Here is a 17,431-nt window from a genome sequence, read left to right on the forward strand (position 1 = left end):
CTGTATGTTTCAATGCTATTTGACCCTCTACAATACTGCAAAGTTTCATAAAAATGTGACTCATGTGACTCATCATTTATGTAGTTAGGGGCCGAAGAATAATTTTCATAAAACTCCAATATTCGTTGGCTCATGGAGGCTTCATTTCTTCATGTACAAAATTCTCTCCAAGAGGGATTTTAGATATTGGTCCATAGTCCGTGGACAGTTTCGTGCAGATTGAAAAAAAAAATCCCAGGAGAAATTAGAATTTAACAGTTTTTCATACAATTCAAAATGGCGGAAGATCTAAAGGTCAGAGGTCAAAGGTCAAAGTTGTTCCTTTTGAGGAGATGCATATGTGTAATGAAGTTCCATCGCTGTTGGTCAAACGGTTCATGAGCTATGCCTGTTCAAAGTTTTCTTTTTTTTATTGAGTGCTATAGCGCCACCCTTTGGCCAATGGTTGTGAGTTTCCTGTTTTGGCCATTTGGCATAGCCCTCTATCATATTGCCACGTTTCGTAAAAACAGTTAAGCCAGAACTACAAAAAACGGTGGAAGAAGAATAAAACAAACAAATACAAAGGGGTGCCTTACCACTGCGTGCTTGGCCCCCTAATAAATAATAAAAAGAAGAAGGAGAAGGAGAAGAAGTTAGAACAACAACAACAACAACTATCAGAGAACAACTGTTAAGGATCTGTAAATAATACAAGGATCATGGGTGCATTTTAAAATACAAGACATACAAACACATACAAAAACAACAACAACAACAGCAATACAACAAAACAAACCCTAACATCTACCCACCCACCCTCACCCATACCCTGAGGGAAGTACTGTAGAAAAAATGTATAAATACATATAGGCTACACAAAACAATTAAACCAAAAAGAGTTAAAGACAATTAATCCAGGCTTAAGTCAATTGCAGTTAATATAACAAAGAAAGGCTAATGTAAACAGCTGCCTCTATCTGCTGCTTGAAAAAGAGAGAGACATAAGTCGAGATAAGACCTCAACAAGTGTGCTTCAGCGAGGGACAAAGTGAACGAGAGACACACAGGAATGAGGAAGTACTTGTAGTCAAGAGGTATATTGCATGAAGTTATTTTAATGTGTCACAATTTTGAATCAAACGGGAGGGAGGGATAGAAAGAGAATAGATTGGGGAGGGGGGGGGTGTGTGTGAGGCAGAGAGGGCAATAGCGAGTGAGAGAAACTGACAGCTAGTGACAGAGAGCGGCAAGATAGGTAAAGCTAACAGAAAGCGAGAGAGAAGGGAGGGAGGGAGGAGAGGTACTGTAATAAGGTGGAGAAAACAGTGAAGAAAAGACGAGAGAAGGAACACTGAGTGTTGACAGTGGGACCATATGGAGACTTGAAGATACTCTGACCCCTCGGCCTCAGTACTGTGAGTATCATCTAATGTAGTTTACTGTAGTTTAGTGTTTAGTGTTGTTTGTGCGGACATGAACATGTCTTGTCTTGTCCATGTATATGCATCGGTATGTGTACATGTCTGTCTATTAATAATATATCATCATACACCACCATGTATCGTGTATTACACACAAAACTAATTGAGTACCAATGTAGGCTTCTGGCTGCTGTCTCTCTTTCTGATAATCCTATGCCACTGTGCAGCATTGTGAGAGAACTAGAATACTGCTATGCAAGAAAGACATTTATTTGAAATATGTTTATTTTCTTGCATGCTTGCACACTATCTCTAAAAATAGATTCTATCTCTTTCCTTCTTTCTCTGCCCCTGCCCGTCTGTAATTCTTTTTATTCTCTCCTCTCTCCCTGTTTCTCTCTTCTCGCCCTTCTGTAGTGTCTTTAATATCTACTTTATCTGTCTCGATCTCAGCTGGGTCATGGTTGGCTGTGGTCCACTGGCCAAGGGTGAAGTGACAGTTAGGGTTAGTAGTGGGTGTTGTTGTCTGATAAACAGGCAGTTCCATGTTACCGTCCAGCGAACTTATCTGAGGCCACTCTTCAGTGAAGAGATATTTGTCCCATGCACCGCCGTTAAAAAGAAAAAGTCCTGATGAGTTTGCATGTGTGGTCTACCATTCTTTATTTAGCAGTAAGACTGGAGCTGTTTGAATTATAAGGCCTATGACAGCATGTGATGACATGCCAGAAGATCCCCATAATTTATTAAACAATAACATCTAATATCTAACAACTTCAGTCCAGGCTCAACCTTAGACCCCATTTAACTCCTCCGTACTATCAGAGTTAAAGGTTCAATTCGGTTTAATTGGTAGAAGAAGCGTAACGCTGTCATCTATACTCTAGAACATGTGAACATGCCCTGAGAATTGCAGAACTATAAGCTCACAACATCTCACATCGTGACACATTGTGGGGACTCCGGTCAACTAAGTATAGGGTTTAACTCTGCCAAAGTTAACGGTTCTGTTTTGTAGATCCATGTGAAGACAGCAGCACTGCCAGGGCTGGTGACAAACATTGGCTAACTATAAGGCACAACATTCGAATATATTTGAATTTGTTCGCATTATGCCGTGTTGTTTAAGTGCATTAAATGCCTAACTTGTCCAGCCATTTCCATGAACGTTCTTAAGGTTTAAATTGAGAGCTGTTGCTTTAAACAGCTCAAACAGCAGAGCTGTGTGCTGTTTGTTCTGTATTCCTGACTGTGCTCAGGACTGTCAACGTGTAAACTTCTAACAAGACAGGAAACTCTGCTCTCTGTCTCACCGTTATTTATACACACTGCTTATACCTCAATGATAAATAGCACACTGAGAAATATCCCGAATGAGAGATTTTGTCTTTATTGGTTTATTTGCAAATCATCTCCTATACTAAACTAAAGGCTTTGAGACATTGGCTAGATTGTTTATGCATGAGATATGTGTTTTGCTATTTGTACCACTAATTAACTAAAGTTTAAATGGACAATGACACATAGTGACTCAGGTATTGGTCCTTTAAGAACGATGTGCTTGGGGAATACTGACAGTTGGACTAACAGTGTTTACAGTGGGAGCCCTAAGGCATCAGCCCAGTGAAACCGGCTCACTTCAAACTACCTGCAGGGAGGAGAATTCATAGGTGTGGTCGGAAGAAAAGAAACTGGTCTTATTGCTCAGGGGGATGGAACGAGGGAGGGAGGCAGGGAGTGAAAGTACAGGAGAGGGAGAGGAGGATGGGGGAGATGGATGGAGAGAGGGGCGGATGGGAGCCAGGAAGAGGGGTAAGGGAGTGGGAGCCAAGGACAGAGACGAAGAGACAGAGAGAGAAAGAAGGAGAGAGGGGGAGAGAAAGAGAGAGAAGCACGTAGAGCGAGAAACAGAGAGGAAGATGCGACACAGAGAAAATTCTAGTTTGAACGATTGTTTCAAGTAGTAAAGTAAAGTAAAGCTATTTGATGAAAATGTGACGAATCCTAAAAGATAACTGACAGCATACTCTTAAAATATGTTGAACAGCCCCTCTACTGTTTGTCTCCCAATTATAATAAATAACTCGTTTGCTAGTTTGCTTCAAGGCAGGGTGGAGAAACATACATTTAGAGAGAGTGGACGAGGAAAATATTTCAGCATGTTTTTAAGAGAAGGATAACAAGTAAACATAACTTTATCAAGTCAAACTTGATTCCAGTCATACTGTTCCGAGACCTCCAGTGCTCTAGCTGCTCTTGGCTCTGTGACAAGTCAAACTGACCCTTTGTACCATGATCTCCTATTCCCGTAGCCTGACCCAGTACCGCTTGTATTGAAGTGATTTACAAGCATTTGATTTTCTGCCAGGTTCAACTAGTGTAAACTTTGGGTACTCAGTGAATGTACAAAATAAGTGAGAGAATAATCATGAGAAATTAAAATGCTATTTTATAATATTTTATTTATCCTTGGCAGGTTTTTACTGAGCATGCATGGTCTTGTTCAGCATCAGCATCAACTTGCTTAAAATGTACACAGTCACACGTGGGGTGCTCTGATTCATTGGCCACCCATATAAATTGGCTGATTGCCACTCCAAATGACTTGATCAGTGATCGGCCCCTTTTATAATCTCTCGTTTTAATTAAAAGAGAGCTTACCAAATTCAATATGTAGCATTAGTTTGATATACTATATTGAAGCATATACTGAATAATAGTTTTTTTTCCTTCATTTTTAGTCCACTATCTGCCATCTCTGGAGCAGCTGGAGGTTTTAGTGCCTTGCTCAAAAGCCATTTGACGTTATTTGCTAAAGGAGAAAAGAATGTTAGACATTTCCTCCACCCTGATTTATTGGTGAGCTTGCAACATGAAATGGGACATCAGTGAATGGTCGATTCATTCCCCATGTGAGCATTGTATCAGGCCTTACCCCTTGGTGGGGAATTCTGGGTACCAGGACAACATATCACACCATGACCCCCAATATGTATTTAAAGAAATCAAATATATGACCCATGGCACATTCTCTGTTCCTTTCCAATGCCCTTGCATAACTCAGGTCAGACCTGATGCAGACCCACATGGGTTGAAACGTTGTCATGCTCTATTATTAAATATTTTTCTACTGGGAGCTACGAACAGTGTGTAGACTTCCCTTCCTTTTCCAGTGTACATATTTTTGTTCAGCACCTGTACATTTTAGTTGGGGTGTGCATGCTTTACTTTGGACTCTATTTCTAATGTATTCTTTAAACACGTTATCTATATATTTTCCAAGTACAGTATACAAGACAAAAGACACACACACTTATACTGTATCCATCATAGGATTAATGTATTTTAATAGTGGATGATTTGAAAAGAACATATGTCTTGTACTATTATTACCAATAACCACACCTGATCACTTTCATCTTAGTTCATTCAAGCGTCCTTTACGTAGAACTCTGAAGACTGTTTGCAGCTGCATTAACAGGATTATGGACAATGGGTGTTCCCTGTATTTGACCATAAAGAAAGATAATACATTTTGTACTATGGCCTAATACGAATCAGCCACACATGTCCCGTTGGTGTCAGAAATACATACATACAAATGATAGATTTTACATAGGAAGACAGGGAGAAAGAGATAAGAGTGTTGATAAGCTAAAACACCTTGATCTGGATTTTAACCCATTACATAAGGTCTATGGCCTTAGCATGCATGATTCACCCACACAAACAAATATTTAACTTCTGGGTGATGTGGTTTCTGTCTGTGTGGAAATAAACATTCTATTCTATTCTGTTCTATTCCTAAATCATCTTATTTCTAGGAAATTAAAGAACTGAACGCTATTCTACAGTTGCACTTGTTCAAAAAGTGATAGGTTACAGTAAGATTGTGTGACCTAAATTAAATTAAATAAACTCATAAATAAAGTCAATGTGTACAGTAAGTAAGTATCTATTTGTGTGGCCCTGCCATATTAACAGTGAAAGCTGGCCACTGCTCTTATTTGAAGGTAACTAGGGGGGGGAAATACCACAATAAAATAATGAAATGTAGTGGGGTTTTTTTCCTTCATAAAATGAGGGAGAGAAAGAGAGAGCAAGTCAAACAAAGGATAGAGAGTGTGTTCATTCATGTAATATTTTGCATTACAGTTGTCCCGCTAGGAAGATGACAGCTGCCTGAGACATCTGCATCTTGGTTTATAATTGCACAAGTATAACAACAAGGTAAGGTATACAATCTCATTTGTTATTTTGTTACATATTTTGTGTAGTTTTAATGAATCTGTGCTCATACACGGGCTCATATATGGGGCGGCAGTGGCTCAGGGGTAGAGTGGCCGGGTAGAGTGAGCTGGAAAACCGCAAGGTTCCCAGTTCGATCCCGGGCTGGGGCGCTCCCCTAGAGTTAGTGTCGAAGTGTCCTTGAGCAAGACGCTGAACCCCTAATTGCTCCCGATGAGCAGGTTGGTGCCTTGCATGGTTTCCTCCGCCATCGGTGTATGAATGTGTGTGTGAATGGGTTAATGGCACAATCAATGTAAAGCGCTTCGGATAGAAGCGCTATATAAATGCACCATTTACCATTTTACCATTTATACACGCATTCTACCTACCTTTGCATTATTTACAAATACAGGATGTTCATCAGCCATAAGCACATAGTATAATATGATCAGGGCCATACTCTATAATTACACATTTTATATTTTATAATTACGGTTAAAGGACCACTTCACCCAAATTCAACCTATCTTCATCTAAATGGTCCTCACTAATGCTCATTATAAAATGTTACCATTTTTGTATACTTTGTCTGTGTCTCAGACGAAGGCTGTGAACAGTTCAGAAACCTGCCTACCAGTGACATCATCGTTGGGGGAAACGAAGTTAATAGAAACTGCAGGCTTTCTGTTCCTGGAAAGTAACATGCTATAATAGAAGCCATTGTTCTCGCATTGACAAATGCAATAAATAAAAAATAAAAATCTACACTGTCTCCTAGCAGATTATATATGGTCTGCTAAAACTGTCTCACTCTTATTTTCTTTCTGTCAATATAGAAAAAATAGCTCTCTGTGGACTCTATTTGTTCTGTAAGGGAAATATTTAGCTATTTTCTGCTAACTAAAGTAAGAGATAATAGTTACTTTAAAACACAGGCTGCCCATACTATTTATCTATTTATTTAGAGACCAAAGAGTGACCAATTCTTCTCTCTGCAGGGTGTGCAGCCCTGCCCTGGTGCTTAAGAAACAGCCAACACCCAGTAAAGACGAAATGTGTGGCGACACACTAGGTCAACACTTGTAAAAGTCTCTAGAGTCAAATCTAGCTTCAAAAGAATGTGCCTATACTTTCTCTTTGTGACAATGTATATGATTTAGAAATTCTTGATTTATTGTAGAATATACAATATCGGTATTTGATCAGTAATTTGATAAATCCTTGTTTTGTCTGATAACAAATTATTTTTCTAGCTTTATCCCTGCCCTAATAACACACTTTACATTTCTGAAAGGTGTTAAGCAAAGAAGGTAAACTTAAAAACTTAAAAGTGACTTGACTGTCTGACCTGCAAGGCAGCAACATATTCATTCTATTCTTCCATTTGTTTAATTCCCATGGTGATATATCACGTGGCTCATGTCCATGTTTGTATCTTTTTGTTTCTTTTGGTGTGAGTTGTTAAAATTTGAAATTGCCTGTGGTAATCTTTTGTGATGTTGCTCTACGAATGGATTGGTTGGACGTAGCGCGTGGAAGGAACACGTTATTCCAACCAGTTCCCTTCCCCTCCATCAGGCGCCCCGGCTGTCATGGGGGAGGCGGTATAGCGACCAGGATTACTACATGTTTTTGTGAGGGTATTAACTACCCTAGGAGACACAGGGAGAACATGCAAACTCCGCACAGAGTAGGCCCTTTCGCCAACCCCACCCTGGGTATGGGCGCTGATGACGCGGAGGAGAAGACACGCCCCCAGCGCCCACAGTCCACGAATGGAATTTGAACTCTAAGATAAAGATACATATGAAACTAAGATAAAATAGAAAAACGTACAGAGTTCAGAAAAAGGGTGCTCATTCCTAACAATGCAGTAAGTATTGGTGTTAAAACTGCAAGATAACAGAAATATGAGGCATTATGTACAGTACGTGTTGGTGAAGGTACTACTACTCTGTGGCTGTAAACGTCTGTCATTCATATGAAGTGCTCAGCCACGCCATCTGCAAATGGCAAATGAACATCATTAATCATTTTAGCATTCCTTCTCATGTGCTATGTGGTGATGCATGCAAACATACCATGCATTCCATGCAACTCTTTTTTTCATGGAAGTGTTTTCTTCTTTGTTCTTTAATATTTGGCTCGTTTGTTCTCTTTATGCTTCTCTCTATATATTTACATTGACTTTCTCTCTGTGCTGATGCTTTTCCTCTCACTATATTTTCTCTCTCTCTCTCTCTCTCTCTCTCTCTCTCTCTCTCTCTCTCTCTCTCTCTCTCTCTCTCTCTCTCTTCAGACGTCATGACGTTGGTAGGACGTGAGGTCATGGGGTTTCTAACCCCAGATGCTGGTGTCCTCTGTCTTCTCATCATAGTTATCCTTTCCATAGTCCTCTCCACTCTCTGCTTAGACTGTGGCAGGTCAGTAACACACGCATGCACGCGCACACAGCCACAGCCACACACACACACACACACACACACACACACACACACACACACACACACACACACACACACACACACACACACACACACACATTCACACAACGTGTGACACAGATGTAAACCTCTTTAACTCTGAGAAACTGTGAGGGAAGACAGATGAGATGAGCTGGGTGAGAGGCGCATCAATATGACTGTAGTCCCCCATGGTGTACCAGCGGTAAAAGTTGGTGAAGCCAAGTAAGCACTGGGGCTGTTTAAGGGATGAGAGATGGAGCCACTCTGCCACTGTTATGGGTCTGTCTTCACCTGTCAACTCTCAATGAAGTAACCCAGGAAGGGAGACAGACTGACGCACACGCAATCGCACACAATCATCTCTTTAATACATGTACGTGTGTGTGTGTGTGTGTGTGTGTGTGTGTGTGTGTGTGTGTGTGTGTGTGTGTGTGTGTGTGTGCGTGTGCGTGTGCGTGTGTGCGTGCGTGCGTGCGTGCGTGCGTGCGTGTGTGTGTGCGTGCGTGCGTGTGTGTGAGAGCTGTTATGATAAACATGATGCAGTTACATGTATCCGCCTGAAGATGGCATTATCACTCAAGACCTCAGTTCCGCCTGGCTATGACATGTTTTGATAGGGTTGTTAACAAAATAACTTTAATAGAGCCATATCATATTTAAGTCAAGCCAAGTCAAATGCATTTATATTGACCTCACCGTTTCTGTCTCAAAGGGCTTTATATGTCCCGTCTTAATACAATCGTCAATCAGGATAGGGAAACTGTCAAGAAAATAAATCTTCATATGAAAGGAAAAGGAAGAAACCTTGTGAATGATCAGAAAAAAGGCAATCTCCTTCCACTGGACAGCCATGTAATGATATTGTTTGTAGGCTACTGGTAAAGTGTATAGTATGGTGTTGTATTATATTAACAAGTAACAATGGTAACAAATGATACACAATAGTATACATTTGTATTTAGTAATGCATAAAAGACAATGAAGGATAACAACGGGTCAATAAAGGACACACGGTGACGGTCAAGAGTGGAAGAGGAACCTCAGTACCATCAGTTTGTTCGGCCATTACATGGTGCTGTCTGACAGAGATCAGTTGAGGACACATCCACAGTCTAGAGATGGTCCTTTTGTCAAGGTCAATGTACATGTTTAGTCAAAGTGCAAAACCAGGCCTAACGCTAGCGCCCCTATTCTGGGCAGAAAATAGCAAATCTACAAGATCAGAAGCGCATAAGCAGATCTACAAGCTTACAACATGACACGCTGCGTTCCGTTGTAAGGTTCTAGATCTGCTGTAGATTTGGTGTAGAGGGAAAAAGGAGAAGACCAAGTATAGACCTCTGGGGGGGTCCGGTTCAAGTGGATAAAAGCTATAAAACTCAAAATGATTAGCCTAACCCAAACCCTAATCCCAAACCTAACCCTTACCCAACCGTAACCCACCCCAATGCTAAACGGAGGGAATAGGGCTGACCCTGGTGAGGGAGAAAGTGTTGAACGGGGCAATTATATGTAGCTGAACTACCTTTTTTTATGCAGATGTTTACAAACAGAGATGTGTAGAATTGACTTTCACTACAACCTCATGTTGTCTTAATATGCACTGTACTCTATGTATGGCCAGTATGTAACTCGGCCTGCTTGACATACTGACACAAATACTTCTCTTGTTTATCCACTTTAGCCCCACACAAATCAAAGTTGATTCAACACTTTTGACAGCATGATAAAAAAACTCTCTCACAGAGCCATATCAAATCAACACTGCCTTTTAAGCCTATTATCAGTAAGGCTAAATGTAATAGATCAGTAATTGTTTGAAAATGTCTAGTTTTCTTTCTGATGTCTCTACCAGGCGTTCCTTTGAGCTGCGAGATGCTGACGTGGAGAGGCACCCCTCTACACTCGTCAGAGTGGTGAGACTAAATGCTACATACTGTATGTCAACAATCAACCAAGCAAAGAACTTCTTTTTCCTGTAGTTTGTGAAAGGAAACCTCTCACTAAGTTAAAGGGTTAATTTAAACTCAAAATTTAGAACATTGGCAATAGGTAAAGGAAACAAAGAGGGTACAGTAATGAGGATAAGTATAGTATAGTATGACAAAGCACACAAAAAACACAACAACAATGAACCATATTCATGTTCTTAACCACATTAACCCTTACTTCCCCAATCTGGGCAAATTTTCTAAGAATTTCAAATCACATGACACATAGTGAGCTTGTACACAATATGCTATTTTCAGTATTTGTCCTATGACAAAACAGGGCTTAAGTGCCTAACAAACAGAGATCGATTGATGCTGATATTTATTTGTAGGTGAAGCTGGAGGAAGCCATGGCAGCCAGAGTGAACCCCATGATCCACGAGATGCAAAACGATGAGATGGGTCAGTCTTTTCAGCCTGTTCCAAGAGTTGTATGGTTTTCTTTATTGAGTTGTCAGTTAATACGGAATCAGAATCAATTGCCTCAGCAAGTACGTTTGCACATTTAAGGTATTTTAATTGGTTGATTTATTTCTGAACTCAATGCAATGAAGGTACAGTATATGATACGGTTATACTGTAGTATAGTATAGTATAGTATAGTATAGTATAGTATAGTATAGTATAGTATAGTATAGTATAGTATAGTATAGTATAGTATAGTATAGTATAGTATAGTACAGTATAGTAGTAGTGTTATGTCCAGTCCATTGTGATGCAGTGCAGTTGAGGTAAAATACATCTTAAAAGAAAAAATAAAATGTTGAAAATAGCTGATCTACATGCTCCCAGATCGTCTATTTTCACAATATTTATCTGTGGAACCGAGTCAAACTAAATGTAATGCCTCAACTCCTACAATTCCAAGTGCTTGTCAGGGTGGGGGGTCCCCAGTTCAAAAATGTTTTTTTTTTGGGGGGGGGGGGGTCATCATAGCCAATTGGAATGGAACTGGCGAAATCTGACGGATACATCTTGATCCACGTGACTGCAGAGATAATATGTACCAATTTGTATGAGGTTTGGACAGAATTTGTAGGCGTAGTAGCAAAAAGTGTGATTTGAAGAAAACATGAAATGGCAGAGAATCTAGTCTGGCACTAATGGCCGGGGCCAATATGTGGAGTTGCGCCATGTCCAAGGAATCCAGGGGAGAAAAGAAAACATTTTGATTGTACGACCTATGGATCAAGAGTTATAAGCCAAGCTGTGAAGTGGTTGTTATAGCGCCACCATCTGTCTGATTTGAAAACGTTGCAGTGGAGGCTCTTCCTTAACTTACTGGCATTTAGCGTGCAAAGTCTCATGGCAATCAGATGCTGCATTCATGATTTGTGGCATTATGTGCAAAACGGGCCCCTCCCGCAATCAGAAGGGAATCTGAAAAAGCTGTCAGATACATCGTGATTACGTGACCACAGAGATGATGTATACCAATTTGCCTGCGTTTTTACACACGCAGACACAATTTGATAACAAGTCTGCGGTTATGGCGAAATAAGCCACCTCTTGAGTCACAGCATACAATTGAGTTGAGGCAGCTTCCGTCAACAAAACAAGCCGAGATTCACATCGATTCATTCAGCAACTGACAGTTACAAGATTAGAGATCGTTGGAAACTCATAATCGTTATACTGAACACGCCTTGTAGGTCCTCTGGGGAGGCATGCGTTAATCCGACAGACCTTTTCTCCGACTATGTGGCATCCGCGTGCGGTTAGGGTTAGGGTGCGGGTTTGGTTCGGTAACGTACTGCACCCGGTCCTCTGTCCTCTGCCATCATTTACACAATCATCTTGTTTTTTATTACAAATACCTACAGTATATTCAAATTGGCTAATGGCGGGCGGGCAGACCACGGCCACGTCACTTTGATAACCATAAGGCATATAAGGAGATCCGGTTGTCCAGAGCCACAGATCCGACCGCTATGTCCATATGGTCATGCGCATAAATGGGACCGACTTCAAAGTCGGCATGTGCATCGGCAAGGACTCAAGGGAGTGTGGTGCCAGTGGTCGAGTCGTTCGGATATGCGGTTGTCCAGAATTGCCAATCCGACCGATATGCCCATGTATGGGAATGTCAATACTGATAATATCAGGGCTCTCCATATATGGGCACAAAAGGGACACTGACAGACCGGTACAACGGGTACTCTGACAAGGCCCCCGACACTATGGCTCAGACGTATCGGTCGGAAGACACAACATCTTACCTTCCTGGTCTAGTAACATTGTCCCTCTACTGGATTGTATTTATCTTGGATTTCTAGGTGCTATGGCTCAAAGGGCCTCTTTCAAGAAATCCCAGGATTTGTAGGAGGAACCTGAGGGCAGACTGGGTGGGGCCTAGTAGTTTGTGAGATTAGCCACAGACAAAAACATACACACTAACACACAGAAATACACACAAACCATCTTAGTAAAAGAATGATCAGAGAATTGAGGTACTTGACCCAGCTAGCAATTCCATATTTGGGTAAGGCTGACGTCATCAAGTTGGTAGCCTATATTAAGCATTTTCACGCTGTATTGACCCATAATTATACTTTGTCTAGCAGTTAAAATTCAGAGGTTTGTTTTAGCAGAAGACGATTGATAATTTTACAGCTGTTTACAGTAGTGGCCCAAATTGCGCAAACATGCAAATCTTCGTCAAGACCCTCACTGGCAAAACCATCACCCTGGAGGTTGAGCCGAGTGACACCATTGAGAATGTAAAAGCCAAAATCCAGGACAAAGAAGGAATTCCCCCCGACCAGCAGAGGCTGATCTTTGCTGGCAAACAACTGGAAGATGGCCGCACCCTTTCCGACTACAACATCCAGAAAGAATCCACCCTCCACCTTGTGCTGCGCCTTAGGGGAGGCATGCAGATCTTCGTCAAGACCCTCACCGGCAAGACCATCACCCTGGAAGTTGAGCCAAGCGACACCATTGACAATGTCAAGGCCAAAATACAGGACAAGGAAGGCATTCCCCCCGACCAGCAGAGGCTGATCTTCGCTGGCAAGCAACTGGAAGATGGCCGCACCCTCTCTGACTACAATATCCAGAAAGAATCCACCCTCCACCTTGTGCTACGTCTTAGGGGAGGCATGCAGATCTTTGTCAAGACCCTCACTGGCAAGACCATCACACTGGAAGTTGAGCCAAGCGACACCATTGACAATGTCAAGGCCAAAATACAGGACAAGGAAGGCATTCCCCCCGACCAGCAGAGGCTGATCTTCGCTGGCAAGCAACTGGAAGATGGCCGCACCCTCTCTGACTACAATATCCAGAAAGAATCCACCCTCCACCTTGTGCTGCGTCTGAGGGGAGGAATGCAGATCTTTGTCAAGACCCTTACCGGCAAGACCATCACCCTGGAAGTTGAGCCAAGCGACACCATTGACAATGTAAAGGCCAAAATCCAGGACAAGGAAGGCATTCCCCCCGACCAGCAGAGGCTGATCTTTGCTGGCAAACAACTGGAAGATGGCCGCACCCTCTCTGACTACAACATCCAGAAAGAATCCACCCTCCACCTTGTGCTGCGTCTCAGGGGAGGCATGCAGATCTTTGTCCAGAATACAGGACAAGGAAGGAATTCCACCTGACCAGGCCTTGAAGCGATACCAATGAGAATGTCCAAGCCAAGTAAGGCATTCTCTCTGACCACAACATCCAAAAGGGGAAGGGGAGGGCAGCAGTAAATGATTATTATTCAATAGTGTTAGTAGTTTTTTTTTAAACCAAAACGTATGTATTTTATTTTATTATTCTTTTTTCATATTTTTTTTTCAACCACAAGTGGGCCTAGCTAAGAAGGTAGAATACATACTTTTCATATATAAAAACAATATAAAAACAAACACAATTTCATCTCAATGTGCCTTTTCACGGCGTGAAGGTCTATCTTTCTGTGTGTCTGGAGTTAATCTCGCAAACGGCCGGACCGATCAGCACCAAGTTGTAGTTTTCCAACAAGGACATAATTGCATCAGCTAATAGGTTCTTAATTAAATGGCTGGAATTACAAAGAATCAGATTCTGTTTATTGACCAAGCATCAAGACCACGCCAAGACGCCAATACAGATATGAATTGAGGGAAGGTTATTGCACAATGTTATCATGTAGAATGGATGTCTTAAGTGTCCGGAGGGAGGGATGAGGGTTAAGGGTATCAAAGGATGAAGGTATGGGTGGGGAGTGATGGGACATGGATGAACGGAAGGCGGACCCTTTGGAGGAACCAAAGGAGTCTAGACTTTGAGAAAACCCTGTGCGATTGAGCGCAAGTGGTTTCTGTATTCAGACAAGTAGAGAGAAGGGAAAGGGGGCTTGGGGGACAGGTAAGGTGTGTTCAAGTGTTTGAGGCGTGGTCATTTTTCCCGAACCTAGTTATGAAGCTTCATTTACTGACAGTATTTACTGTACTGTGTTTGTTTCTCAGAGAGCACTACATCTGCGGAGTCAGGCCCTGAGGACAACTCTACCTGGTACCAACCATGGAGGAGCCACCTGCAGTCACCAGAGAAATCAGGTTATTTGTCTGAGTGTGTGGCTGTATGGATGGAGGCTGGGTGAAAGGATGTCTTGTCTGGATGGACAGACGGACGGACGGACGGACGGACGGACGGACGGACGGACGGATGAATGCCTGATTGGTTGTCTGACAATTTTTCCATGTGAACATGTGATTCTGTCTTGGTACTATAAGCCTCATCATTCTGCCAATAGCTCAAGTGAAGTTTCCAAGAACCATCCTCCAGGGCCAAAGCAACGGGTTTGCTAATAGTATTGCATAATACCTTACGATTTGCTTCACACTAGCGTCTCTGCTTTGTTCCCACACAACAACTTTGAAAATGGCACAGAAACCTATTTAAAACCAGTGGGATGCCTCTTCACTGATCACTGAAGCAACAAGTTTGTCCATTTTAGAAAGAAAGAAAATAAAATAAATTTGGTTTGTTCCGTTACAACCCGTCTCCTCCCCTAAGTAGCTATTCTTGTGATGTATTTCCGAGGGCAGAGTGACTGGCTGAGGGCATGTCTTATAGTGGACTGGAATGCAGTCGTGGTATTTGAGTGTAGCAGGACGATTTCATCACTGACTGACCTTTGTCCCTGAAGGATGAATGAATAGATGGTTTACAGTAGAAGGGTATCAGTCATACAATTAGAACTCCCCTGAGGAGGGAGCAGGACAGGGTTTCAGTGTGTGTGTGTGTGTGTGTGTGTGTGTGTGTGTGTGTGTGTGTGTGTGTGTGTGTGTGTGTGTGTGTGTGTGTGGGGGGGCGTGCGTGCGTGTGCTACTACAGTTGTGGAGCAGATTCGTAATGGGAGTCCAGGAGCTGTGAAAATGAGCTCCTCACCTCCAGCTGACACCAATATGGGTAGGTGTACACACACACACACGCACGCACGCACGCACGCACGCACGCACGCACACACACACACACACACACACACACACACACACACACACACACACACCTAATACACTTCAGGCAATCAACCATCCATTTAAGTTGCAATCTGGAACTTATTTCAATAAAACATTATTTTGACCAATCTGTATAGTGGAGCATATGTTAATACAATATACTGTAATAATCACATCTGTAGTGGTTGGAGGTGGTCTCTCTCTTCCATTTAGAATGTCGGGTAGACATCGACTGGTTCACAGGTAGCCCTGTCTGAAGCAAATTTAAATGATTAAACATGAACAACATCCCTCTCATTGAGCTCCGACCTTCTCTTCCTCCAGAGCCTTTTACCCCAGTGGACGTGGCTGAGCCTCACCTTCTTTCCTCCCTTCCACCATCCACCACCGCCTTCACCAGCACCCTGGATCCAGAGGGTCCCCAGGAGACCCTCGACTCTGGGGTAGGACAGAACCAGGAACCCTGGGCTTCTCCGGAGGTGCATCCACAGCATATCTATGACGTCATCGGGGAGGAGGAGAGTGTCGGAGGAGGAACTCCTCGTTCAGAGATGGAAATGTCGTCCCATGAACTAGACCCCGACTCGACGGCCAATCATGAGCTACTTCGCTCGTCACCAGTAGAGGAGGCACAGGCGGGTGACGGGGAATGGGACCCAATGTATGCTCGGGTGAGCAAGAAGTCCAAATGCCCGTCCCCGCCTCCTATCCCTCCCCCGGAGGACAAGGAGAAAGCACAAGATGAGGAAGAGGAGGACGTTTCACCTCCGCTACCTGAGAAGAGTTTAGTGGAGTGATAAAGGAGTCTCACGCTGTACAGCGAATTCCTGAGTGTTAATTTAACTAAACAGGCAAACTGATGCAAAACCCTGCAGTCAACACCAGTATTTTGGGTATTTTCAGGAGGGGAGAAGGACATACTACCTGCTGCACAGTGACTAGAATTAAATTCAGTATACTACAATGTACTTCATACTATATCATACAGTGCTATATATTATATAGTGGTTGTGAGACAGTGACTTTCAACTCCTTGGTGAATAATAAATGTCCACCATCACAGAGTCTAGGCCTAGGGATTGGATTGAAATCCACTGTGATGCATCCGGCTTGTTGAATGACTGCACCAGTGTTTTTCAGACTTGTGCCCCCAAGGCACACCAATGGGCAAGTGAAGATCTCAAGCTACACCTGTATTCATAGCGAAAATAGTAGATCAATGAGCTCACAACGCGTCATGATGATCATGTGACACGTTGTGAGCCTGGCTCTAAATGTTACATCTTTTGCCTATAATGAGATACTTAACAGGGATGCCAGGTTTAAAGCTTGTTGACGGCCTATGCCCCAGAAGGGGTAGTAGGCGTCCTTCCTTCCTCTGGTGTTGAAGTGGTTTAACAGGGTGTCTTTGTGGTTTAGTGTATCTTGTAGACCAGGCCCATTGCAAGTTGTTGTACTCTGTCCTCTACCCTGAGCCATCCCACCCTAGCAAAGTAAGCAGGGCTTAAATGAGTTGTAGATGTAAGGCCAAGCAGTAGCCTGACCAGTTTATTTCGTTTTTAAGGCATTTGTGGTGGAATATGTTTGTGAAATGTTTGTAAAGTTTATAAGCCATTAAATAAATAGGTATTTTTAACTCTTGACCACCAACAAATAGGTGATACTTGTCTATCCATAGCTTTGGCCATACCGTATATTGTAAATAAACATAACCATTTTACCATTAATGGCTTTATTTATTTTTTATTTAGAATGTCTTAACACAGTAAACATTTTCTCTGTTGAAATACTGCAGAATTTATTTCAGTCAAAGTTGGCTAAACGTCATTAATAAGTCAAGGATGATCTTTTCACCAGGGGCTATTTTCAGCTAGACTTTTCAAATCAATCTGAGCTTTAAAATA

General features: G+C 42.3%; 2 protein-coding genes across 2 annotated transcripts; both read left to right on the plus strand.

Moving 5' to 3' along the window:
- Positions 1 to 1,284: 1,284 nt before the first annotated feature.
- On the plus strand, positions 1,285 to 17,431 carry LOC311052255 (uncharacterized protein). Its single transcript, XM_084067143.1, has 8 exons — positions 1,285 to 1,397; positions 5,559 to 5,633; positions 7,933 to 8,056; positions 9,954 to 10,014; positions 10,422 to 10,491; positions 14,532 to 14,621; positions 15,403 to 15,477; positions 15,852 to 17,431. The coding sequence occupies exons 3-8, from the start codon at positions 7,938 to 7,940 to the stop codon at positions 16,322 to 16,324; spliced, it is 888 nt and encodes a 295-aa protein (XP_083923269.1). The 5' UTR covers positions 1,285 to 1,397; positions 5,559 to 5,633; positions 7,933 to 7,937; the 3' UTR covers positions 16,325 to 17,431.
- On the plus strand, positions 12,735 to 13,694 carry LOC311042081 (polyubiquitin-B-like; the record flags this gene model as incomplete). The annotated part of the gene is made up of 2 exons (XM_084052627.1): positions 12,735 to 13,037; positions 13,314 to 13,694. 2 exons carry the CDS (start codon positions 12,735 to 12,737, stop codon positions 13,692 to 13,694), a joined length of 684 nt encoding a protein of 227 aa, XP_083908753.1.

The sequence above is a fragment of the Gymnoscopelus microlampas genome (assembly GCF_963454915.1).
Source record: "Gymnoscopelus microlampas genome assembly, chromosome: 1".
Taxonomy (NCBI): Eukaryota; Metazoa; Chordata; class Actinopteri; order Myctophiformes; family Myctophidae; genus Gymnoscopelus; species Gymnoscopelus microlampas.